Genomic DNA, 26,664 nt, shown 5'->3' on the forward strand with positions numbered 1-26,664 from the left:
GGCCTTACAATGACATGTAAGGGTCATCTTAGGAGTCTTGTCCCTCCCCTGGGAGGAGGAGCTGATGTACGCTGATGCCACCTCCTCTCACAGCCTGTGGAGCCTAGGCCTCTGTGCCCAGAGTGAGAATGAAGAGCCAGGCACAGGACAGAGGTCTCTGAACCCAGGAACCAGGTCTTCACTGGATAGTGAATAACTTTCAGTTCCATCCATAGGGCCCACACTGTTGGAACCACTTACCTGGAAGATCTTGGTAATCTCACCCTTTCTTTTTACCAGCATTTGCTAAACCCGGCTGGGTGGTGACCTTTCCGGTAGGAGGCCAAAAGGTCACACATTTCTGGCTTCAGCCTCACTCCTGAAACTGTAAACAATGATTCCTCTGTAGGAAACAAAAGAGAAAAGCACCAACATATTATTTCCTGGGATTTTTCACGGTGTGTTTTTTATGTCTGTTGTAATATTTGTCACCCAAAGAGATGTCAAAATGTGAGCCGGATTTATCCACCAGTAACTTATACTGACTCACAGATAACTCACTTTACTGAATAGCTGTTAAGTGCCTTCTGTTCGATTCAATTCATTTCAATGCATATTTACTGGATGAACACTTGGGTAAGGCATTAGGCTTGGTGTTGAGGGTGGTAAAACTAGGAGTAGAACTGGGAGGCACACACACACTAACAACAAGGGCCAGAATCAAGCCGAGGAGTCCCAGTGACAACCGGCAGTGAGCCTGGTGCTAGGCCAGATACATTTTGGAAAGTTTCAAATTTCTGTTATATTAGATTCATTTGGCAATCTATTTAAATAGACTCTAAAGTGTAACTTTTGTAAATTAAAAAATGGGGGGCGGAATATATGTATATTATACATTTGGTTAGCTCAGAATGCTGGCAGTTTGCATATTTATAAATGGATTAAATGGGTAATATTTGTTTGTTTGTTAAATGGGTATTATTCCTGGGTGCTTATTATGCTAAAGATATGGGCCAAGTTCCCTAAAAGTTAACATTTTAAGGAGCTCACTTGCAAAATGGGGATAATAAAACTTCGGGGCAGATTGCTGTAAGTTTAAAGAAGATAATACATGCCAAACATCTTGGGTTGTTCTGATACTATATATATGTGTGTGTGTGTGTATGCTAAGTCATTTCAGTCATGTCCAACTCTTTGTGACCCTAAGTACTGTAGCCCACCAGGCTCCTCCATCCACGGGATTCTCTAGGCATGAATACTGGAGTGGGTTGCCATGCCCTCCTCCAGGGAGTCTTCCTAACCCAGGGATTGAACCCATGTCTCCTGTGTCTTTCTGCATTTGGCAGGTGGGTTCTTTACCACTAGGCCCATCTGGGAAGCCCATTTATATATATAATTAATTAAATTAAATTCCTTTATTATAGCTTTTATTGGGGTTTCCAGAGCAGTGCAATAAGATACACATGCTATACCTTGCTGCTTGTGGCATCTTAGCTCCCTGACCAGGGATGAAACCTGGGCTCCCTGCAGTGGAAGCATGGAGTCTTAATCACTGGACTACCAAGTGAGTCCCACACCCTATATTTTTAATAACTAGTAGCAACTGTTATTAACTAGTTATTAACTAGTTAACTAGCCACTGTTATTAGCTAGTAGCATCAGCACAGATACCATCTGAGAAAAATCTCCAGGGACAGCAGCCACATGTCACGAAAGCACATCGATAAAACCTGCTCAGGACATCTTTCTACCTGGGCACCCGTTTTCCAAGGCTCACAAGCTGCACAGACCAGTTGCTCTAAATCCTGCACAACTTCACAAAAAGAGAAGACCCAGCTTTGGTGCACCACAAGCCTAAAATGCATCAATATTGTTTGCTGGAAGCTCCTCACACCAAAAGGGGAGAAATAAACCTGCAATGCCTGCTCTGTCTCAGCTGCCTGGGATAAACCCTGACTCCTTGGGTTTGGAATTACATATCTGCCAGACTGGAAAGGGGAGGCATCAAGTCTTGTTGATATGCATAATGTATTTTCCCAGGCACATTATGATGCGCAATTTTGTATTCTACTTTCTTTTCAGCTCCTGTTGTAGCATCAACAGTTCAAATAAGCAGTGCATATTAAGCTTTACAGATAACTCTCAAATTGGCTCAAGTCCAAATCATTTTGGGAACTTCCCTCAGGGAGATACATCCTCTTGCCTTGGGGACAGTGACATGAAAAATGTCCCTCAAAATCAACAGTTCCTCAGCACCAATGAGGGAGATGGGGGAGAGAGAGCAGAAAAAGGGAGGGGAGGGAGAGAGAGGAAGAGAGAGACAGATAGGGAGGGAGAGAGAGGCAGAGACAGAGAGAGGGAGGGAGAGAGAGAAAGAGAGAGACAGAGAGGGAGGGAGGAGATGGGAAGGAGGATTGGTGGGGTGGGGGTGGGGGGGACACGTGTGGCAGAACAGTGCTGGGAAAGCAACCAGTTAATCAAAGGGATTCCAATTTGGCCACGGACTGCTCGACTCTCCTTCCCAACTCATAGAAAAAGAAAAAGAAAACAAGAGGGAAGAAAAAAAAGAAAAAAGGAAAAAAGCAGCCGAGTGGTTCTCCTGTAGCAATCTCACAAATGCAAAACCTTCCATTCGCTGACTGCTCATTAGCTTACTGAATCTGACAGCATAATTATCGAAGCTGCTTTGCGCTTAGAATAAATAAATACAAAAGCGAGTGTTAAAAATTTTTTCGAGAAGGGAAATTCAGTCATCTAGACAGTCAGTAGGACAAGTTTATTTAAAACTTTTAGATTCTTATGTATTTAGATCATTTCGGAATGAGATAATGAGAGAGTTATCTTTCAGTCTAATTGAGTTCTAAGCTCCTGGCTGTTGGCTGTCACCGCTCTCAAACTTCGCTTTAACTTTCCTTCCTTTAGAAATCTGATCCTGGTGTCTCCATTTACTCTTCCTGGGCTGATAACCTGGTGGAGTCTCAGTGCACTGGAGTGCAGAGAGTGACTTAATGGGATTGAGGGGCTAAATAACCTTTCACAGGAAACAAGATAATCAAATCTCTTCTACTAGCCTGTTGTGGCTGAAAGAGAAAGCCCAAGTAGAAAAGAAAGCTTGGAAATTAAACCATCATTTCTAAATGTCTTGTAATTTCCCTTGTCACGTGGTTTTTGCGCTGCTCTTGCACATCATCAGTCCATCAGCTGGAGTTGCTTAGTGCATTTAATCATTCAGAGTGCACACAGCCTCCGTGACTGCGCGGTAATTTTAGCTCATGTGTATGTATATAGGCTTCATATCTTCAAAGCCCAAAGGATCACACAGTACTTTAAACTGAAGTTGCTAACTAACACGGAGTGCACTTAAAACTCTGACTAGGGGCATAGCACATATGCATTTCCGATTAAAGCAGCTGATCTTTCCTTTTAAAATTAATTAGTGCCTATTTATCTTTTCCTCTCCCTCCCTCCTCTCATTCTCCCAGGACCACATTTACATTGAACTCTTGAATTCAGTGAGTTAAAAGCTGTATAAAATAAACATTCTGTTAATCTGGGGTACAGGAAACTAATGTTAACCCATTGTGCAGACTGAGAAACTGAGATTTATGAAGGCCAATAATGCATGTGATGCTGGAGGAGAAAAGAAGAAAACTTAGGTTCTTTAACTCTCGATTCAGAGCTTGAACTCCCTGTACCATTTGTCTTACCTCATTCCTTTAAACACTAAGGGCAATATAACATCTACATGAAAGAAAACTGAAAAAAGGAAAAAATTACCCACCATTCCCTTTAACTAGAAGAGCATTTTTAGTTTTGTACTCTACATCCCAGTTTTGTTGATATGCATAATACATTTTCAGTGGTGCGTTATAATACGCAATTTTGTATCCTACTTTCTTTTAGCTTGTGTCATAGCATAAACATTTCCATACTACTCCACACTCCTGCGGATTACCATTTTAAATGGTTATATAGTACTATATGCTGAGTCAATATAATAGTATCTATTCAACCAGTTCTTCTGTTGAATATTTAGTTTCTTTATTTAAAAAAAAATTATAGGCAACACTGCAATGAACATTTTTATGCATCTAGGGTTCCCCCCCAACCCCATTCAATTGTTTCTTTGGATGATTTCCAGGAACCTGAGTATAAGGTTGAATGTTATTTTTATGGCTCCTGGTAGGTATGGCAAAATGCTTTGCAAAGGCTGCCCGAACTAAAACCACCTTCTGCAAAGAGTCATCTTACTACAACCTCCCCAGCACCGGGAGTCATTCAGTTGAAGGGAAAAATAGCTACTATAACAGTTATTTGTATTTATTTAATCACTAGTTCGACTGCCTATTTATCCCATGTGTTAGTGTGCTCTTTTCATTTCCTTTGTGTAATTTGCCATTTTATATGTTTGCCCAATTTTCTGTTGGATTTGATTCCTGATATTTTTCTGACAAAACTGAATAAGTAATGCTGCTGCTAAGTCGCTTCAGTTGTGTCCGATTCTGTGCGACCCCAGAGACGGAGGCCCACCAGGCTCCCCCGTCCCTGGGATTTTCCAGGCAAGAACACTGGAGTGGGTTGCCATTTCCTTCTCCAACGCATGAAAGTGAAAAGTGAAAGTGAAGTCGCTCAGTTGTGTCTGACTCTTAGTGACCCCACGGACTGCAGCCCACCAGGCTCCTCCGTCCATGTGATTTTCCAGGCAAGAGTACTGGAGTGGGTTGCCATTTCCTTCTCCGAATAAGTAATAGTAAGGAAAAAATAATAACCACCACTGATTAAGAAATCTTAAAACCCAAGGGTGACTGTGTTACTTCCCACCTCCACCCCACCCCCCACCGCAAAAAAAACCCAACAAAACAAAACCCTAACAAAGACAAGATAACATTAAAGACTAAGGAAGAGATCAGGAGTTTGAATCTTTATTAAAGATAAGATTGAGTCCTCTTAGTTGTGAGATATTAAATATGTTACCTGGGGGCATGTGACATCTTCCCTAGGATGAGGAGTGGAAGAGAGTGGCTTGGGAGTCTGACCTACAGTCAAATCTTGCCTTTCCCACTTACTAGCTATATAACTTTGAGTAATTGGCCCCCATTTTTTAATATGTAATATTAGGAAAACAGCTCCATCCCTGCCAGTTACTATCTATACTGAATGAGAATTTATGTAAAACACATAGATGTCCAAGAAATAGCAGACATTCTTCTTCTTCTATGGGTATTAGGGACTCATCCATATAATGAAGATATAGAACAGTGAGTCCCAAGATCCTTTTCTTGTCAAAGGGTCTCTAACTCCTTCTTGAAGCATTTATCTTTATTTGGAGATTCAGTTCATGATGCTAACAAATTTAACCAACTTAAGAGCTTGGTAGAGCTGAGGAACTTGGTTAAGTCAGACTTTTCCTACCGAGGCAACTCTACACAACACATAAGCCAAATCACAACCCTATAACTTGTATGCTAGTGTATTAAAATGGGCTGGGGACAACACTGAGCATAGAAGGTGAAGAAGTGTGTTATAGAGGATACTTTCTAGCTTGCTTCTTCAGTACTGATTAGTGGAGGATTTAAAAAGTAGACAGTCAGTTCAGTTCAGTCGCTCAGTCATGTCTGACTCTTTGTGACCCCATGAATTGCAGCACACCAGGCCTCCCTGTCCATCACCAACTCCTGGAGTTCACTCAAACTCACGTCCATTGAGTCGGTGATGCCATCCAGCCATCTCATCCTCTGTTGTCCCCTTCTCCTCCTGCCCCCAATCCCTCCCAGCATCAGAGTCTTTTCCAAAGAGTGTAGACAGAGTGGTCTGAGTTAAATTACAAACTCCTAGAAATAGAATAGGATTGAGAGACTTGGCTTGGAATCTCCCTTCCCCACCAAACCCAACCTCTAAAACCTAACCTGTGGAATGACAAAATATTCTGGTTAAACTTTGACTAGACTAGACAATAAAAGCAATAAACACAGTACGATTTGATATCATTAGCACACAAACAGTGAAACTAAGCTTTTCTAGTACATGTTAAAGAATGTTTAAATTGAATGCCATTGCAAGAAGGCATACACTGACAAAGAGTAAAACTTAGGATGGAATATGAGTCAGGATTGCACTATAACAAAGAAGACACCTTTGGATGACATTAGATGGCATTCAGAGGAGGATGACTTTCCTCTCCCTGGATATCCTTCCGCCCCATCATCTTTCAGGGCTTCCCTGATCCTCAGTTGGTAAAGAATCTGCCTGTAATACAGGAGAGCCCAGTTTGATTTCTGGGTTGGGAAGACCCCCTGGAGAAAGGATAAGGCTACCCACTCCAGTATTCTGGCCTAGAGAATTCCATGGACTGCATAGTCCACAAGGTCACAAAGAGTTGGACACAACTGAGCGACTTTCACTTTATCATCTTTCAAGACCTCGTAGACCCATCCTGGGCCCCTACAGCTGGAGTTTAATCTCACCTCCTTTGAACTCCCAGAGCACTTCACACGTGGTCTACGGCTGCTCATCTTCTTGTCTCATTTCCTTAAGGACTGCAAGCTTTTTGAGGACAGAGTCTAAGACTGATTCATTTTTGTGTCCTTCAGTCTCCTATCTAATCTTCAAGTGCTTAGTTGCTCAGTCTTGTAACTGCATGGACTGTAACCTGCCAGGCTCCTCTGTCCATGAGATTTTTCAGACAAGAATACTAGAGTGGGTTTCCATTTCCTTCTTCAGGGGATCTTCTCGACTCAAGGACTGAACCCGAGTCTCTTATGTGACCCTATTAGCAGGTGGATTCTTTATCTCCAAGCCACCAGAGAAGCCCCTCATATCTAATAGATCCTCAGCAAATCTTCCATGAATGAACTGGAAAATAATTCTCCCACTCTGTTAGAAACCTGAGCCTGTGGTGGGTTCATAGTCTCAGAGATAAGCAGAATAGTTGGAACAAGTTCAGAATAGAATAATGAAACAAAATAATTAAAAGGTAAAAGAAACAGAATCTATGCTGGGGTTTGTGTATGTGGAGAGAAAGGTCAAGGGAACCCAGCTTTCTAATGTGATATTGAGGAACCTTTAAATATATTGACGAGATATTATTAAAAGAAGGCTGAAAGTTCTATTATTGGAGCAAAACAAAAAATTTCTCAGATTTTTAAGGGGGCAAAATGAATAAGGCCTGCTGATGAATTACCAGAGTATAGATAGTAGAGTGATGTGATGAAGTGTTAGTTAGTTGCTCAGTAGAGTCCGACTCCTTGAGACCCCATGGACTGTAGTCCGCCAGGCTTCTCTGTCCATGGAATTCGTGAGGCAAGAATACTGGAGTGGGTTGCCATTTCCTTCTCCAGGGTAGAGGTCAATGCCATACCTACAGGTACCAAAGTATGTGATGACAAAAAGGACTCCAGTAAATTGTTTTTGCAAAATTACTTGTGAAAAAATTGCAAGCTTTTAAGCTTTAATATTTTTTTAAGATGCTGAAACCTGTTTTAAAGGAGAAGGGGGATTTAGTCCAGGAAGGAATGGGAGAGGCTCAAGCCTGGGATTTGGAAAGCAAAATGGGACCAACCCACAGAAAGAGGCAGCCTTTGATGTTCTGACGATCAAGGACCATGGCTTAAGCACCAGACTCTTAAATCACGTGGCATTTACTGCCCGAGATTTAAAAAAAAAAAAAAAAAAAAAAAAAAAAAAAAAAAAAACTTTTCTGGATCAGTGTCTGGTTCCAAATGGCTCCGTTCCAAAATTAGTCTTAACTTTCCAAGGGTAACATTTGGAAGTCTGGCAAGAACTGAGTGGAGCCAGTTTCTAGAAGGGGCAACTTAATGATTTTCTACTCCCCTCACTTTCAAATCATTAAGCAGCGTTCTTTTCCCAGAGCCCAAGTTCATGCTGAGGGCAAAGGGAATTAAACGAAGAAGCTGAACCTGCAGCTAAGATTAGAGTGTTGCCAAGGGCCTAATTTTAGGTCCTAGCTGCCCCAGCTGACGTCCTGCACTGCTGGCTCAGCTGTGAGGGCCACAAATGTGGCCATAAGCCGATGGCTGTGTGGGTACAACGTCTCCCCGGCCATCTGCAAAAGCAATTAGCTTGCTGTTGGGTGTGTTTTGAGAGAGACTACCAATAATTTCTCCTTCCACAAATGTTTCTTCAGGTGTTCAAGAGTCAATAAGGGAGGATGTCAGCGCTTGGCAGAAATTTCCACATGCTTGCCATTCTAGTAATCACGCTTTTCCACTTAAGATTGCTCTCCAAAGGGGAACTAAGCCTAGAATTCCTGGGTTTTGTGGCAAGTGATCCTTCCCCATCAATTTCTTCTGGCCATAAGTTTACTTCCACAGCCTCGGGACAGTGGTATTTGGGACTTCAGCTTCATGAAAACACACATGGATGGACAGGAACAGCCCTGGCGTTTGCAGGGTGGATTTGGGTGCCGCGCTTTTGCTGGGATGTAGACTGTCCTTCCACTGTTCTCACGGTTCCCAGACTCAGGCTTCAGGCTTAAATTGTCTTCGTCAGAGGGCAGACAATAAGAGCTGGCATCTCCCAGATCAAAGGGGAAACAGAATATATTTTAAAGTGACAACTTTGTTATCCTGCAACCGGAATAAAGCCAGAATAATAAAATGATACAAATATAACCCACTAAGTGATTCCATACTGCCACCAGAGAGCAAAATTTCTTGCATAATTATGGCAGGGAAACTCTCTTTACAAAGCACTCACAAGAGCATATCTGACTTTTGCACAGTCCTTACGCCTGGAGCAGCCCGCCCCTGGGATGGGGACTCTGGGTCCCTGAGGGTTGGGAACTGAGAGGACCCGTTGGTGCACCCTATCTGCAAAGGAGGCCCTTAATAAAGGCTCATTGCCATGAACAATGAAAACGTAGACTGGCACTGCCAGGCCAAGAGAGGGCACGCTTAGAAGACATGGTGACATCATGTCACACGTGGTGATGGCCACTGTTCTCAGGGTGCCCAAACTGGCCTCAGTGCTGCTCTCGCTTCCTCGATTTTTCTTTCCAGTTTCCCTGGTAGTTAGTTGTGCTTTCCCCATCTTCTTGTCCACGTCCTGTCTGTCAATCTGTATCTAAACCTGTTTCTGCACACTGCCCTCCCCCAAACGCGCGCGCACGCGTACACACACACACACACACACACACACACACACACACACACAATCTGCCCCCCTTCGCCTATCTCTTGGTGCTGGCCCTTTCATCTTCTCCCTTGGGGATTCGAGATGTCGCTGCAGGAAGTGCTTGTCGGCCGAGGCAGCAGCAGCAGAGCCCTGTGGCTTTGACAAACCTCATTTAATTGGGAGGAAGCCAGGAGAATTTGAAAGAACTGAAACATCCACGAAACTCCTTTTATCAGGCATAATTTAAACTCTGCATGGAAAAACCCCTATATGTATAAAGAAAAGTCAACTTCCCTCCTGCTGTGAGCACTCCTCGTCTCCCCCCTCAGCGCAGGCAGGCTCCTGCAAGATTCCATCTTTTCATTTTTCTAAAAGTGTCAAAGTAGATTTGGGCTCTGTGGCTGGGTGAACAGAGGAGGAATACAGATGGGTCCCTCTCCTGTGCCCGCATGTGTACGCACACACAGGCACATACACGTACAATGGAGCCCCTCTGTTGGTGACTTTGCTTCAGATGACCAGGAAGAATCAAAACCCGGGTTTCTAACAAACACATCCCGTTTGCACAGCGATTGTTTCCTGCTAATTACTCTAAAGGAAAATCTGGTACCCAGAAAACTCTGAAGGTCCTCAGTAGTGCTCAGGACCTAGAATAATAAATCCTGGAGGAGGATTTATTTATATTTGTTTCTTTACATATGTCTCTCCATGGGAGATATGTTGTTAAGTGGAGAGAAAGGGTGTGAATGTGTGTGTGCACACACTCAGTGTGTATATTTGCGTGAAGCGGGAGTTAGAAAAGTCCCATTCTCAAGAGGAGAAGGCTAAGAAGGGGGAATCTTGGGGCTCAGACTGGGAAGAGGGTATTAAGATAGGAGTGGGGGATGGGGATTAAGCTTGGGAGGAGGTACCAAGAAGGGAGTAAGAATTGTTAAGTCGCCTGGAATGTCTCTTAGTCTACCCATATGCCAAACCGTGTCCCTCCCCTTCTTCCAAGTTCCTGTCCGGAGTCACCTCCAGTCTCATCTGTCTCACTGGAGTTATTCTACAGCGGTTCCTCCGAGGACTGCCTTCAGTGCACACGTACTCTCTGAACATCTGTAGCTGATTATGCACAGACTTTAGCTGTTTAGATATGATTTGTGCTAATATGTGTACGAGGGTGTCCTGTTTCCTCTTCCTCACCCTCTTTTCCTCCCACTTCATATGCTCCTTGAGGTCAAGGACAAGCCTCCTTTTTCCCTCAAATGTTATAGCACTTAATATGTTCTTGACACTTAATGGCAACTTAACAAATACTGATGATCGACTCTTCTTACAGGGTTAAGTATGACATTAACCTCGGTTGTATGATTATGGTTATTTTTAGAGATTCTAAATGACTCACTTTAATAACAAAATACCTCGAGAAACCCCAAATTAAAAGATTTGGACGGATGCAAAATCACATCCCAGGTACTGTGGAGCTGTGCCTGCAAATCCTGGAGACATCAGTCAGACCCTACGTCTGAGCCTCTTGGACAGTAGTTCGTGACCACACCCCATCCCAGTTCCCTCCTCTCAGTCAGAGCCCCTACAACCTTCCTTAGTTTTCTTTTCTCTGGCTCAGGACTTCTAAAAACTGTTTTCACTTGAATGGTGGGTGTTTTGAAAGCAACCCCACCTAAGGAGGGTCCCAGGCAAACAGCCAGGGCCGTGGTTGCAGTACCCACAACCTCCGCACAGCCCTTCCTTGCCACATTCTGAGAAACATGAGGAGCGCTCCAGCCACATGATCCCTCAGCAGTTTTCAGATTTGGAGGATGACTTCAGGCCCGGGCAGCAAGGCTGATTTCTGAGTAACTTGTGCGTTCCGGGCGCATCTAGCCTGGGAGGATGCTCCCCTCTCACCATGACCCACCCGCACTTCCTCGGGCAGCATCAGATTACCAATCAAGGCAGGCCCAGCTCTCCTCTCCTGTTGTATCCATGTCACCTATCATCTTACTCAACGGAAAGAGAAAAGGGGATTGTTAGAAACTTAGGTTTGGCTTCTCCTGGCAGATGCTAGGGAAAGCAAACTGAAAGGCAACTTTCATCTCTTCTACTTTCTAAGTGTGTGTATAGAGGAAATGTTTGGATGGTTACAAGGAGGCCTGTGTCACCTCAACCCTCAGCTTTTGAGTTTTAGAAAACCACAAACAAAACTTGGGCAAGATTTTGTCCCATCTTGCTTTTCCCAGCTCTAAGCATGTTTCTGGTTGCAAATTCTATGCTTCTCTAGTGATTCAAGAAAACAGACACCAAGACTTATGTGTGTCCATGTATACCCCACCCCCCGCCACCACACACATACACACACTCATTCACTCACCATCTGGAAGCTGGTGCAGCTGAGCTGGCAGGACACTGAAATAATTGTGAACCAACGCATCCTGGGCTGAGACACGGTCTCTTGGAAAGCCCTTCAGCATTTGGGAGGCCAGATCTTCTGCTTCAGGAGCCCTGCCCAGCCTGGAAAAGTGAGAGAGACAGAGAATTTCTCCTGAGGCCTCATTTCTGAAAAGTCAAGAGGGAAAGAAGAAAAGCAAAGAAAAGGAGATGGCTAGAAAAATTTCAGATAGAATTTTCCTGGGGCTAGTAAAGTTGATGGAAATGGAAAAATCACCCCCACACTGAAACTGTTACCTGTCCCGTGACTAAGATGAAGGGAAAACTTCAGCATTCCATCATTCAGCCCCCAGCCCACCCCTCCACCATGGCTCTGGGTACCCTGTATGCATAAAAGACCTGGAGATTGTAATTATAGAAACGGAAATATATAATTAAGGATTCTTTCTTTGAGGGATACAGCAGCCCCTTGCAAGCAGAAAAGCCCAGTTGGAAATAGGCTCCAACGGTGGTGAGCACAGAATTCTGGAATGGGAAGGAGGAGAGAAGAGATCCTGGAAGGTGAAACTTGAGTGGGAAAAAAGCCTTGTTTACAGCATTTTTGAAGCTCAGCTCCCAGGGCTTTCTCTAAGATGCTCTATTGGTTTCCCTGGAGATAGAGCATAAGCAAGAAAGATAATTAAATACTCAAATTACAGTAAGGACAAATCCTCAAGTTGACCTTATGCTGAATTATAAATTTGGAGTAGAGCAAATCCATTAGTTGAGCAACTACTATGTAGGTGGTTAGATCTGGGAGATACAGGAATGCTATTTTCTGGCAGCTTAATCTAGTAGAGGAATCAGACACTAATTAAATGGTCATACAGATGCATAAACACAACTGTGAAGAAGGTCTAGATACTTGACTTAGGAGGGGGTCAGGGAAGACTCTCCTGAGGAAGCAGCATTTGGGCTGAGAACGGAGGATATGGGGCGGGGGAGGGGCAGGTGTTGCAGACCCCCAGGGTGAGAGGGAGAAGAGTGATTTTAAAGAAAGAAAGAAAGGCCAGCTGGTGGGCCTGGGATAAAGAGAAGAGGGGCTTGCTGTGAAGCCATGGAGAGTGGCAGGGGCTGACCCTGCAAGCCCGGTGGGTCTTCATGCTTCCTATTTACTTACAAAGTCTGAAAGTCTTTGCTAATCTAGTGCCAATCATTCAAGTATACCCATCTCTAGAGGCCACAGACAGGTTTACAAGTGGAAAGCACAAGACAGAAAACTGCTGATTCTGAGAGGCAGTTAACTGCAGAACTAATGCCTGACTTTCAGAACTAAATTGCATTGCCATGCAACTCCCCAAATAAACAAAAACAGATGGGCTTTCTTAATGCTGAATGTACACACCAACCTGAAGCCATCAACAGATACCCTTTCCTCCCCAGGTACCATGATCCAGCGATGCTGGAAGCCCTGACCCTGACTCGGAATTTGCCTATTTTTTGCATAAGATTTGCATAAAAACTTTCAGGTATTTGATTCCCATGACATAAAACTGTTTCTGCAAATAGAGAACTTTACTCTCAAACTCAAGAGTAATTGCTTCACAGACTTAAGGCAGAGAAGAAATTTGCAAATCCCCAGTCCTTGCAAATTTTCAGGCCAATTAGGAGAGAAGGGAACCAGAGGTGGAGGCTGGTTTAAGAGATTGTAACCCAAAGGGCTGGTGGATATTTTCTCCATCACAGGTGCCCTGCCCAGGCACAGGTTTTCAGGCCAATGAAATAGGAGTCTGGAGTGGGTAAGCAGGTACAAATCAGTAGGACTCAGTATCAGTCTCAAAGGAGAATCAGGGGAAATCTGAAAAAAATTTTAGCCACTCCATTTTCACTATAGGATGGTGGAGTTGGATATGCGCCCAAACCAGGGCATCCCTCCTAACGTTAGTCCCCTTTCCATGACAAAACCCTTCTCAAAGCCAAGACTTTTCTCATGTGATAATCTAGGCCAGTGCTGTCTAACAAAACTTCTGGTGAGGATGAACTGAGTAGCTTCAGTCATGTCCAACTCTTTGCGGCTCCATGGACTGTAGCCTGCCAGGCTCCTCTGTCCCTGGGATTCTCCAGGCAAGAATACTGGAGTGGGTTGCCATGTCCTTCTCCAGGGGATCTTCCTGACTCAGAGACCAAACCCACACCTCTTGTGTCTCCTGCATTGGCAGTCAAGTTTCTCCTGCCAGTGCCACCTGCTCCATGATGATGGAAATAGTCTATTTCTGCCCCATCTCATATGGTAACCACTACTCACATGTGCCTAGTGAGCCCTTCAAATGTGGCTGGTGCAACTGAGCAACTAACTTTGCTTTTTTGAATTGAAGTACAACTGATTTACAATATTGCACTTGTTTCAGGTGTATAGCATTGTGATTCAGTTTGGGGAGTTTTCTTTTGAAGATTTTTCTCCATTCTAGTTTATTACAAGATATTGGATATAATTTCTCATGCTATACAATCAATCTGTAGAGTAACTCAATTTTTAATCTAATTTTAAATAACTTAAATTGAAATAGTCACATGTGGTTAGTGGTTACGGTATGAGAGAGCGCATCTCTAGACGTTACTCCTTACTTTGAGAATCTGAGCAAAGAGAGTCTGAGCTAAGGCAGCTGGGCTAAGGCAGAGGTGTTGCATACGGTCAGAAAAGCCAGAGGGATATTGGGCCAATCCAAGTCCCACTCAGCCTGGAAGGAAGGGCTGGTAGGGTAACTGTGGGGGGCTTGCAGCAATTTTCCTGCCATGCGATGGTGCCAACAGCAGCATAGAGTAGTAAGAGAGTCTGCATCTTTGGAGCTACCATTACTTTGGAAGCCAGTGGTGAGACGGAAGAAAGCCACAGGACAGCACTAAAGTCCAGATTTCTCTAGCTAGGGGTTAGGGAGCCTGACTATGCTAGCAAGAGAAAGTTTGCGTTTCTTGGATGAAATGATAAACAGCAGTTCCCTGGAACCTGTCTCCAAACAAGAGAGTTTCAGGTGATATAGTGCGTTTGAAAATAAGAGTGGAGCGTGGGGATACCCTGGGGAGAATCGTCCCTCCCAAAAAAAGATCCTTTGCTAGTCCACAGTTCTGTGTTCCGACCTATTTTACTCTTTGTGCTCTGATATTCACTCTCTATGGAGGCTTTTTTAAAGCACATGAACAGTAACTATGAAAAAAAAAATCAAACACAACTTTGGCTGGGTTAAACCCTACCACATTTTTAGGGAAGAACAGTGTTCAAACATTCAGTTGGGATGTCTTTCTCTTCTCTCCACCTGCGAGAGTGTGTTTTTCTTTGACATTTGAGCTCCTTTCCCCTGTCTCTGATGTTTTCCTCACTGCCCTTTTTGCCTCCTCACTGAAGCAAAAAGAACAGAGCCTTGGCTAATTACTCTCAGATCAAATAATACTGGTTATTGTAATTGGTCATTGTCCGAAAACACTGAGTTCTTCTTAGCCCTGAGGTTGCCTGGCACAGCTTAGTTAGCTAACTATTCCGGGAATGTCTCTATTATCTGTTTTACTTTGCAAAAGAAACTAGGGATTTGTTGAAAGCTGGTAATAAAAGTCTGCCCTGGTCTGAGCTGAGACTGCGTAGAGAGGGCCTGGGAAAGCATGACCTCCATGAATCATGTTGCCCCCCTCTTCCAATAGCCACTCAATGATGTTATTTGGTTTCTCTGTGTCGAAGAATAATAAACCCACTAGGTTTTCTTACAGGCCAACACTCCCTCGTTCTCAGGGCCTCAGGCGTGGTTGAGGGGCACAAAACAATTTTAATGACCAAACTCACTGAAAGTAAAATGGTTCATAGAGAAAAACTAACCGACTCACAGGTGGCTGCCTCTTCAAGAGGCATCTTCATGGGGTTTGAGCCCCCAGATCGAGGTGCTCAGGGGCTGGGTGTGTGAAATATCCCTTCAGCACTGCTGAAAGGTAAGCTTTCCAAGGTGGTTCTTACCTGTTGAAGACATTCTGAAGGCTCTGAGGCTTAGGCAGTGGGAACCATTCTGAAAAACATACACGGACATGTTAAAAGACAAAAACAACCCTAAAATCCTGTTGCTAAAAATACTATTAAAATTCTAAACGCTCCTCTTGGCTTGGGGTAAGACAGAATCGAGTCATCAGATGGGCATCACTAAATGAGTTTAAGGGCTTGTCTCCCTCTGAAATTTTATGATTCTGTGGATGGTCACTATTCTGGGTTGAATTGTGTCCTTCTCCCAAATTCATATGCCAAAATCCTAGCCCCAAATACCTCAGAATTGGGCCTTATTTTGACATAGGATTGTTGTAATTAATTAAGATGAGGTCATTAGAGTGGACTTTAATTCAATATGACCAGCATCCAAATAAAAAAGGAAGCTTTGGATACAGACCCATGTATGGAGGAAGACAAAGGCAATATGAAGAGACAGAAGGAGAAGACAGCCGTTTACAAGCCAAGAAGAGAGGCCTGAACAGATCCTTTTGTCAGAGCCTCGAAGGAAGGAATCCTGACAACACCTCAGCTCCATACTAGCCTCCTGAGTGTGAGACAATACATTTCCATGGCTTAAGCCACTCAGTTTGTGGCACTTCGTTATGGCATTCCTAGCAAACTAAACTAATACAGTCACAATACTCAACATCCGGTGTGTGCAGAACACGTGTGAGTGCTGGGAGAATACACAGGTAATCGTGAGAAACTTCCCCACTCTTACCAAGCTTATAATTCATTTGAGGAAACAAAAGTGCTCCCCTCCAAGAAAATTCATGTGACAAGTGAGGCGGCAAAGTCTCAAAGACTCAAAAATGGTAAAAAGGAATGGGACTAATTTTATATGTCACTTACAGTAAAAACAGAAGTGAATCCTGGCTTGAATAATCCAACATGAATGATAATAAGATTTTTAATTTTCACTGGAGCACTCCTTACAACATTTACCTGTGGACGCATGGTTTTCTATTATTTTTTTTTTTATATTGACACTGTTTAATCCAAAATGAAATCTGTAAAAGGAGACGATTTCATTTTCATTCAAGAAATACTAGTTAAATGCTTACTCTGTGTAAAATGATAAAAGGAGCTGCAGAGACACAAGCTGGTGCTGCTTCAATCCTGACTCCAAATTGAGAAAAGAGTATTTCAACTCTCATCCACAATTATATCTTTGCTTTATACTTTCCTTGGGTCTGAAATGTAATCATTTTGGTTTTAAAAGTTTTCTTCTTCCAGCTCCTATAGGAATGGGATACACCAAGACTGTTTATTCAACAAAGAATCTAATGTAGCTGGGCAAAAAATGGTTTTGATAATACCAACCTGTTGGTGTCTGTAAGTGTACAGAAAAGAACCCAGGAGGACCACTCACCTGATTGTGATAATGGTTATGGGGGCTTACCCTACTCACTTCTACGCTTATTTTCTTACATTTATTTTTAAACAAAAATCACATATTACTGTGTAACTTCAAAAGGAAGTTCAATTAAAGATGGACTTTATGGTGTTAAGAGTTGGGGAGTGAAAGCCATGATCAAAGAACATGATTTAAGCTGAGTTTTCAGGATCAGATACAATCAAATGTGAGCCACTTGGGAGACTGAGCTTGACCTCTGTGTACTGCCATGTGTAAAACAGATCACTAGTGGGAAGCTGCGGAATAAATAGCACAGGAATGGTTATGGGGGCTTACCCTATTCACTTCTATGCTTATTTTCTTATTTCTTATTTTCTTATTTTCTCAGTGCTCTGTGCTGACCTAGAGGGGTACAGTGGGGGGCTGGGGGTAGGAGGGAGGTCCAAGATGGAGATCTATGCATATAAATAGTTGATTCAGTTCATTGTGCAGTAGAGACTTAACACAACATTATAAAGCAAGGATACCTTCCCCACTCAAAGAAAAGTGAGCCACTCTGCTGTCATTTTACAGTCCCGGGTGGGCACTAAGGGAAGTCCTTGTCTATACTGGCTATTTACTTTCTCTCCGGGTGACTGTGCCCAAATTCAAATAATCAGTAAAGATCAGAATACCTGGCCCTCATTCAGAACGTTCATTTCCAAACCACTTTCTGCTACCTATTGATAGTTTTCCCTGGCCAAACAAAATTAAAATATGTCCTCATCCAGTCATATCTCAATTTCCAATCAGTGTAGTGAAATCCAGTTCAAAGTTTTTCCCATGTTTTATTTATCCCTTTGACAAGCCCTAGGTGCTGGGGGTTTGGGCATTTAGTATTTTAATATAATTGCTGGATTTAGTATTCTTGTTGAGCATGGGTTTGAAACTGCTGCTTCAGGTTAATGGAGACCTTAAGCAAGACTCTTTCACTATAGCCAGCCGTGTTTTTGTACCTCAAGTTGGAGGTCATGGTCACCTCACAAGGACAAAGTGATTTGTTGAATTTATGGATATATTCTGGTCCCATCATTTCATGGGAATTAGATGGGGAAACAGTGTCAGACTTTATTTTTTGGGCTCCAAAATCACTGCAGATGGTGATTTTAGTCATGAAATTAAGAGACGCTTACTCCTTGAAAGGAAAGTTATGACCAACCTAGGTAGCATATTGAAAAGCAGAGACATTACTTTGCCAACAAAGGTCCATCTAGTCAAGGCTATGGTTTTTCCAGTGGTCATGTGTGGATGTGAGAGTTGGACTGTGAAGAAAGCTGAGCACCGAAGAACTGATGCTTTTGAACTGTGGTGTTGGAGAAGACTCTTGAGAGTCCCTTGGACTGCAAGGAGATCCAACCAGTCCATCCTGAAGGAGATCACTCCTGGGTGTTCATTGGAGGGACTTATGCTAAAGCTGAAACTCCAGTACTTTGGCCACCTCATGCAAAGAGTTGACTCATTGGAAAAGACTCTGATGCTGGGAGGGATTGGGGGCAGGAGGAGAAGGGGACGACAGAGGATGAGATGGCTGGATGGCATCACTGACTCAATGGACATGAGTTTGGGTGAACTCCAGGAGTTGGTGATGGACAGGGAGGACTGGTGTGCTGCGGTTCACGGGGTTGCAAAGAGTCGGACATGACTGAGCGACTGAAATGAACTGAACTGAACTAAGATAATGAATGGAATGTGCTGGCCTCAGCATTAAACAAAATAAATCCTCTTGGCTTTTCCTTCTTTCTCTTCCTTTGAAAAGTGATGGGAAATGTAAACTGTACGTAGTTGGGACTCTGACTTGCATTTTGAATCCACACTAATGCCACAAGATCAAACCAGTCAATTCTAAAGGAGATCAACCCTGAATATTTGTTGGAAGGACTGAGGCTAAAGCTGAAGCTCTAATAATCTCGCCACCTGAGGTGAAGAGCTGACTGGAAAAGACCCTGATGCTGGAAATGACTGAGAGCAGAAGGAGAGGGGGACGACAGAGGATGAGATGGTTGGATAGATCATCAACTCAATGGACATGAATTTGAGCAAACTCCGGGAGATGGTGAAGGACAGGGAAGCCTGGCGTGCTGCAGTTCATGGGGTCACAAAGAGTTGGACACAACTTGGTGACTGAGCAACAGCATGCCACTTAACCAGCTGTGTGACTTGAGGGTGTTACTCCCTGGGTCTCAGTTTTCCCATCTGCAGAAAAGAGACAATTAGAGCTCCTACTGCATGGGGTTATTGTGAGAATTAGAACAATGAGTGTGGTATAAGTATTTCCTTACCCTTTGCCACTTTTCTTTCTGCCTCTTTCTCTCATGTGGTGTATCACTTCTTTCTCTTTCCTCCCAGGTGTCTCTGCCTTATTGTTCTCCTTGGAAACCCATAACTTGCTGTTCCATTCTACTGAAATTTTAATGTGTTCCAAGCTTGAGTTCTTACAAGCTTGGCTTAATTTCTGAGTCTTTGGTGTGGGCCAGAGGTGTGCGCCTTAGCTGTGTGGTGCAGCAACATGAACACAGCCTGGGCTCACACGTCTCCTCTCTGCCACTTCTGAGCTCTGGGATTTGGGGGAAATTACTCCACCTGTATAGTTAAATGACTCAGAAGTTTCTCATCTGTTAAGTTGGAACCCTTTTCCAGTTGCCTGGGAGGATAAGACAAGATTAAGCACTCGGCCTGTAGTAGGTGCTCAGTCAATGTCAGTCTTATTTCTTTTACTTTTTCTCCTTGGTTCTACCTTTCATTTTGGAGAGACACCTAGTCTCATACAGTGGTCCTCAAGCCAAGCAGCACACTAGCATCACCTGGAAGAGTTTTTAACCAAAAGGAAACCTCAGCTTCACCCCACAGAGCCTGCTTCAACGAGCCTGGGGAGGCCCACATTGGTCCATTATTGTGTTATGATATTTAATGGGGTCTTCCCAGGTGGCACTAGTGATAAGAACCCACCTGCAATGCGGGAGACATAAGAGACACAGGTTCCATTCCTGGGTTGGAAAGATTCCTTGGAGGAGGGCACGGCAACCCATTCCAGTACTCTTGCCTGGAGAATCCCATGGACAGAGGAGCCTGGTGGTCTACAGTGCATGGGGTCACAAAATGTTGGACACAACTGAAGTGACAGCATGCACAAATGCACAATGTTTAATGACCTCCAGACGTTTATAGAGTGGCACTAAATGAAGGAGAGGACACTGGTCTAGTAAGGAGGGCGGGGTGGACCACTCACCAGCAACTCCCACACACTTCTCTGAGGCCCATTTTCTTAAGTGGGCTTGTGAAAATTCAACTAATCAACGGACATAAAAATTGCCAAACATCATGTCTGATGCCTACTTCACATGTTTTTCAAGGATGTGAAAAAGGAAGCATGATGAGAGAAAAATCAGCCCCTCAAAAGTAGAGGATGGCTTATAAGAGTGGCCCCAGGAGACTAGGACACAACGTTGAACTTCAAGTTCTGTGTCTTGTGTAGACTGGGCTTGACTCTTTCCCCGCATCTCTTCTGTAGCTACGTGAGCCCAGATAGAGGGCCTGAGGGGTCCAGGGTCAGCCAGGTTGCTGTTATAAAGTCAAGCCCTGTGCCTGTCTGTGGCCAGCCCTCCATGCTTATGCAGATAATTTTCTGCTGAGTGACCTTGCCTTGCCCCCATTGATTTTTCCCAGTAGTTAAACTGCAAGCAATCAATGAGAGAGTGATCCACAAACAGTCATTTTCAGTTCAGTTCAGTCGCTCAGTCATGTCCGACTCTGCAACCCCATGAACCACAGCATGCCAGGCCTCCCTGTCCATCACCAACTCTCAAAGTCCACCCAAACCCATGTCCATTGGGTCGGTTATGTTATCCAACCATCTTGTCCTGTGTCGTCCCCTTCTCCTCCTGCCCTCAATCTTTCCCAGCATCAGGGTCTTTTCCAATGAGTCAGCTCTTTGCATCAGGTGGCCAAAGTACTGGAGTTTTAGCTTCAACATTAATCCTTCCAGTGAACACCCGGACTGATCTCCTTTAGGATGGACTGGTTAGATATCCTTGCAGTCCAAGGGACTCTCAAGAGTCTTCTCCAACTCCACTGTTCAAAAGCATCAACTCTTTGGTGCTCAGCTTTATAGTCCAACTCTCATATCCATACATGACCACTGGAAAACAGTCATTTTACCCAATGCCATTTCAAGACAAGTCTGTTTCTCTGGTTTCAATAACCTCTCAAATCATAGATCTGTAGGTAGCTTATTATCCTTTTCCTTCCAAAGATGATGGTAAATCGTTAGACCTGATTCTTCTCCATCTCCCTGGTGGCTCATAGGTAAAGCCTCTACCTGCAATGTGGGAGACCCGGGTTGGATCCCTGGGTCAGGAAGATCTCCTGGAGAAGGAAATGGCAACCCACTCTAGTACTCTTGCCTGGAAAATTCCATGGGCTACAATCCATGGGGTCACAAAGAGTCGGACATGGCTGAATGACTTCACTTTCACTTTTCTTTCCGCCATCTCCTAGTTCTGCAGTTCTCTTTAAAGGAGTTCTCCTTTGAGTTCAACTGGAATTTGAGGCAGGAGGAGCAAAGTACATTGCAAGAGGTAAGTTTGAAAGTAGAACATTTTCTTTGAGAAAATAAACAAAATTGACAAACCACTAGCCAGACTCATCAAGAAAAAAAGGGAGAAAAATCAAATCAACAAAATTAGAAATTAAAAAGGAGAGGTTACAACAGACAACTCAGAAATACAAATGATCATAAGAGATTATGAGCAACTATATGCTAATAAAGTAGACAACCTAGAAGAAATGGATAGAGTCTTAGAAAAGTTCAACCTCCCAAGACTGAACCAGGAAGAAACAGAAATTATGAACAAGCCAATTACAAAATCAAAACTGTGATCAAAAATCCCCAAAAAACAAAAACCCAGGGCCAGATGGCTTCAGAATTCATAGGGGAATTCTATGAAACATTTAGAGAAGAGCTAATGCCTATTTTTCTGAAATTCTTCCAAAAAATTGCAGAGGAAGGAATACTTCCAAACACATTCTATGAGGCCACAATCACCCAGACACCAAAACCAGGCAAAGACAACAAAAAAGTAAATTATAGGCCAATGTCACTGATAAACATAGATGCAAAAATCCTCAACAAAATTCTAGCAAACAGAATTCAACAACATGTTAAAAAGCTCATGATCAAGTTGGGTTTATTCCAGGGAGGCAAGGATTCTTCAGTATATGCAAATCAATCAATGTGATACAGCATATTAACAAATTGAAAGATAAAAACCATATGATCATCTCAATAGATGCAGAAAAAGCCTTCAACAAAATTCAGCACCCATTTATGATTAAAATATTTCAAAAAATGGGCATAGAAGGAACCTACCTCAACATAGTAAAGGCCAGATATGATAAACCCACAGCAAACATTATTCTCAATGGTGAAAAACTAAAACATTCCCTCTAAGATCAGAGGCAAGACAAGGGTGTCCACTCTCACCACTATTATTCAACATAGTTTTGGAAGTCCTGGCTATGACAATTAGAAGAAAAAGAAATAAAAGGAATCCAGATTGGAAAAGAAGTAAACTCTCGCTGTTTGCAGATGACATGATACCATACATAGAAAACCCTGAAGAAACTATCATGAAATTACTAGAGCTAATCAGTGAAATCAGCAGTCATGGGATACAAGGTCAATACACAGAAATCACTTGCATTCCTATATACTAACAATGAAAAATCAGAAAGAGAAATTAAGGAATCAATCCCATTCACCACTGCAACAACAATGAATATCTAGGAAAAAAATCTACCTAAGGAGAAAAAAGAACTGCATATAGAAAATTATAAGACACTGGTGAAAGAAATCAAAGGTGACATAAACCGATGGAGAAATATTCCATGTTTCTGGGTAGGAAGAATCAATATTGTAAAAATGACTATACTACCAAATGCAATCTACAGAGTCAATGTGATTCCTATCAAATTACCAATGGCATTTTTCACAGAACTAGAACAAAAAAATTTCACAATTCATATTGATGCACAAAAGACTCCAAATAGCCAAAGCAGTCTTGAGAAAGAAGAATGGAGCTGGAGGAATCAACCTTCCTGACTTCAGACTATACTACAAAGCTACTGTCATCAAGACAGTATGGTACTGGCATAAAAACAGAAATACAGACCAATGGAAGAAGACAGATAACCCAGAGATAAACCCATGCACCTATGGGTACCTTATTTTTGACAAAGGAAGAAAAAATATACATTGGGGCAAAGATACCCTCTTCAATAATGGTGCTGGGAAAACTGGACAGCTACATGCAAAAGAATGAAATTAGAACACTTCCTAACGCCATACACAAAGAGAAACTCAAAATGGATTAAAGACCTAAATGTAAGCCCAGAAACTATAAAACTCATAGAAAACATAAGCAGAACACTCAATGACATAAATCAAAGCAAGATCTTCTATGACCCACCTCCTAGACTAATGAAAATAAAAACAAAAATAAATAAGTGGGACCTAATTAAACATAAAAGCTTTTGCACAGCAAAGGAAACTACAGACAAGGTGAAAATACAACCCTTAGAATGGGAGAAAATAATAGCAAAGGAAACAACTTACAAAGAATTAATTTCCAAAATACATAAGCTCATACAATTCAATACCATTAAAAACAACCCAATCAAAAAGCGGGAAAAAGACCTAAACAGACTTTTCTCCAAAGAAGACATACAGATGAATAACAAATAAATGAAAAGATGCATAACATCGCTTATTATTAAAGAAATGCAAATCAAAACTATAATGAGATAGTCAGAATGGCCATCATCAAAAAGTCTACAAACAATAAATGCTAGAGAGGATGGAGAAAAGGGAACACTCTTGCATTGTTGGTGGGAATGTAAATTGATACAGCCACTATGGAAGACAGTGTGGAAATTCCTTGAAAAACTAGAAATAAAACTACCATATTACCTAGCCATCCCACTCCTAGGCATATACCCTGAGGAAACCAAAATCGAAAAAGACACATGTATCTCAATGTTCATTGCAGCACTATTTACAATAGCTAGAACATGGAAGCAACTTAGATGTCCATCGACAGATGGATGGATAAAGAAGCTGTCGTACATATATACACAATGGAATATTACTCAACCATAAAAATGAATGCAGTCAGTTCTAATGAGGTGGACAAACCTAGAGCCTATTACACAGAGTGAAGTAAGTCTGAAAGTACTGATGCGTATATATGGAATCTAAAAAGATGGTACTGATGAATTTATTAAAGGTCAGTTTTCATTCCAATCCCAAAGAAAGGCAATGCAAAAGAATGCTCAAACTACCGCACAATTGCACTCATCTTACATGCTAGTAAAGTAATGCTCAAAATTCTCCAAGCCAGGCTTCAGCAATACGTGAACCGTGAACTTCCTGATGTTCAAGCTGGTTTTAGAAAAGGCAGAGGAACCAGAGATCAAATTGCCAACATCCTCTGGATCATGGAAAAAGCAAGAGAGTTCCAGAAAAACATCTATTTCTGCTTTATTGACTATGCCAAAGCTTTTGACTGTGTGGATCACAAGAAACTGTGGAAAATTCTGAAAGAGATGGGAATACCAGACCACCTGACCTGCCTCTTGAGAAATCTGTATGCAGGTCAGGAAGCAACAGTTAGAACTGGACATGGAACAACAGACAGGTTCCAAATAGGAAAAGGAGTACATCAAGGCTGTATATTGTCACCCTGCTTATTTAACTTCTATGCAGAGTCTATCATGAGAAACACTGGACTGGAAGAAACACAAGCTGGAATCAAGATTGCCTGGAGAAATATCAATAACCTCAGATATGCAGATGACACCACCCTTATGGCAGAAAGTGAAGAGGAACTAAAAAGCCTCTTGATGAAAGTGAAAGAGGAGAGTGAAAAAGTTGGCTTAAAGCTCAACATTCAGAAAACGAAGATCATGGCATCTGGTCCCATCACTTCATGGGAAATAGATGGGGAAACAGTGGAAACAGTGTCAGACTTTATTTTTTTATGCTCCAAAATCACTGCAGATGGTGATTGCAGCCATGAAATTAAAAGACACTTACTCCTTGGAAGAAAAATTATGACCAACCTAGATAGCATATTGAAAAGCAGAGACATTACTTTGCCGACTAAGGTCCATCTAGTCAAGGCTATGGTTTTTCCTCTGGTTACATATGGATGTGAGAGTTGGACTGTGAAGAAGGCTGAGCACCAAAGAATTGATGCTTTTGAACTGTGGTGTTGGAGAAGACTCTTGGGAGTCCCTTGGACTGCAAGGCAATCCAACCAATCCATTCTGAAGATCAACCCTGTGATTTCTTTGGAAGGAATGATGCTAAAGCTGAAACTCCAGTACTTTGGCCACCTCATGCAAAGAGTTGACTCATTGGAAAAGACTCTGATGCTGGGAGGGATTGGGGGCAGGAGGAGAAGGGGACGACAGAGGATGAGATGGCTGGATGGCATCACTGACTCGATGGACGTGAGTCTGAGTGAACTCCGGGAGATGGTGATGGACAGGGAGGCCTGGCATGCTGCGATTCATGGGGTTGCAGAGAGTCGGACACGACTGAGTGACTGAACTGAACTGAACTGAACTGAATGGAGAAATAGACAAAGAGAACAGACCTATGGACAGGGGAGGGGGACGAGGTGAAGGGGATGAGGGAGAGAGTGAGATATAGGGGAGAGAGTAACACGGAAACTCATAAACCATATGTAAAATAGATAGCCAATAGGAATTTGTTGTGTGGGAACAGGACTCAGGGAACTCAAACAGGGGCTCTGTGACAATCTAGATGGGTGGGATGGGAAGAGAGATGGGAGGGAGGTTCCAGAGGGAGGGGACATGGGTGTACTTATGGCTGATTCTTATTGATGTTTGACAGAAAACAACAAGATTCTGTAAAGCAATTATCCTTGAATTAAAAAGTAAAGTGGCAAATAAATAAAAAAAGCTGAACATTTTAATTTCCCAACTGAATGGAGTAAAAGTAAAACGAGGGCCCAACTGTTGCTACCACAGTAAAATAATGCATTTTTTCATAAACCTTTAAGAAAGCTCATTTCACAAGTGATTCAAGTCAATAGAGGTTTGTTGATTGGTTGATAAAATATCACCATGACCATTTGGAGCCTTAGCTCAAAGCGAAACATTTTCTAGTTACTATAGTCTTAGCACAATTACCCTACTCTTATCTTATAGCCCGGTCTACTGATCTACGCCTCTGGAATTTCCCGAACCCAGTGCATTCTTAAGATATCATATATTTAGATAGTTGATAATGCTGTTAGCCTATTTTGGTATCTCCAGCAGGAACTTTAAAGTGGCTTTGCAAAAAATCTGTAGCTCTTCTATCTCACCCTCAGCCTCAGCGCATATACACGCACTCACACCCTCCCAACTGCTCGCCCTCCTTTCTCAGGTGGCTGGCTTAGAAATTGCCTTAGTCTTCTACTCAAGACGTCTGAACTTGGCTTTGCGTTACCAGGCTCTCGATTCCCATTGAGAATCATTGGGATACCAAAAGTCAGTGCTCTCATGCAGGGCATTACTTGGCACTTCAATGTGCATTGGAGGCTTACCACTGTTCTAGAGAGAGAGAGTGAAAGTCGCTCAGTTGTGTCTGACTCTTTGCGACCCTATGGACCCTATGGACCCTAGGGATCCTCTGACAGGTTCCTCTGTCCATGGAATTCTCCAGGGCAGAATACTGGAGTGAGTAGCCGTTTCCTTCTCCAGGGGATCTTCACAGCACAGG

At 42.8% G+C, this 26,664-nt stretch overlaps 1 protein-coding gene across 2 annotated transcripts in view; it reads right to left on the bottom strand.

Annotated features, from left to right (window-relative positions):
• Nucleotides 249-26,664, bottom strand: part of CDK15 (cyclin dependent kinase 15) — a 92,232-nt gene continuing 65,816 nt past the window's right edge. Inside the window, exons 11-13 of one of the 2 annotated variants that reach the window (XM_005676378.3) lie at nt 15,458-15,506; nt 11,465-11,604; nt 249-364 (exon numbers count right to left, since the gene is read on the bottom strand). In XM_005676378.3, coding sequence (XP_005676435.2) covers nt 273-364; nt 11,465-11,604; nt 15,458-15,506 — 281 coding nt within the window. In that variant the 3' untranslated portion in view covers nt 249-272. Of the gene's footprint in view, nt 383-11,464; nt 11,605-15,457; nt 15,507-26,664 lie in introns of both variants that reach the window. The other variant, XM_005676377.3, reaches the window with a different exon arrangement.

This window comes from Capra hircus, chromosome 2, assembly GCF_001704415.2.
Source record: "Capra hircus breed San Clemente chromosome 2, ASM170441v1, whole genome shotgun sequence".
NCBI lineage: Eukaryota > Metazoa > Chordata > Mammalia > Artiodactyla > Bovidae > Capra > Capra hircus.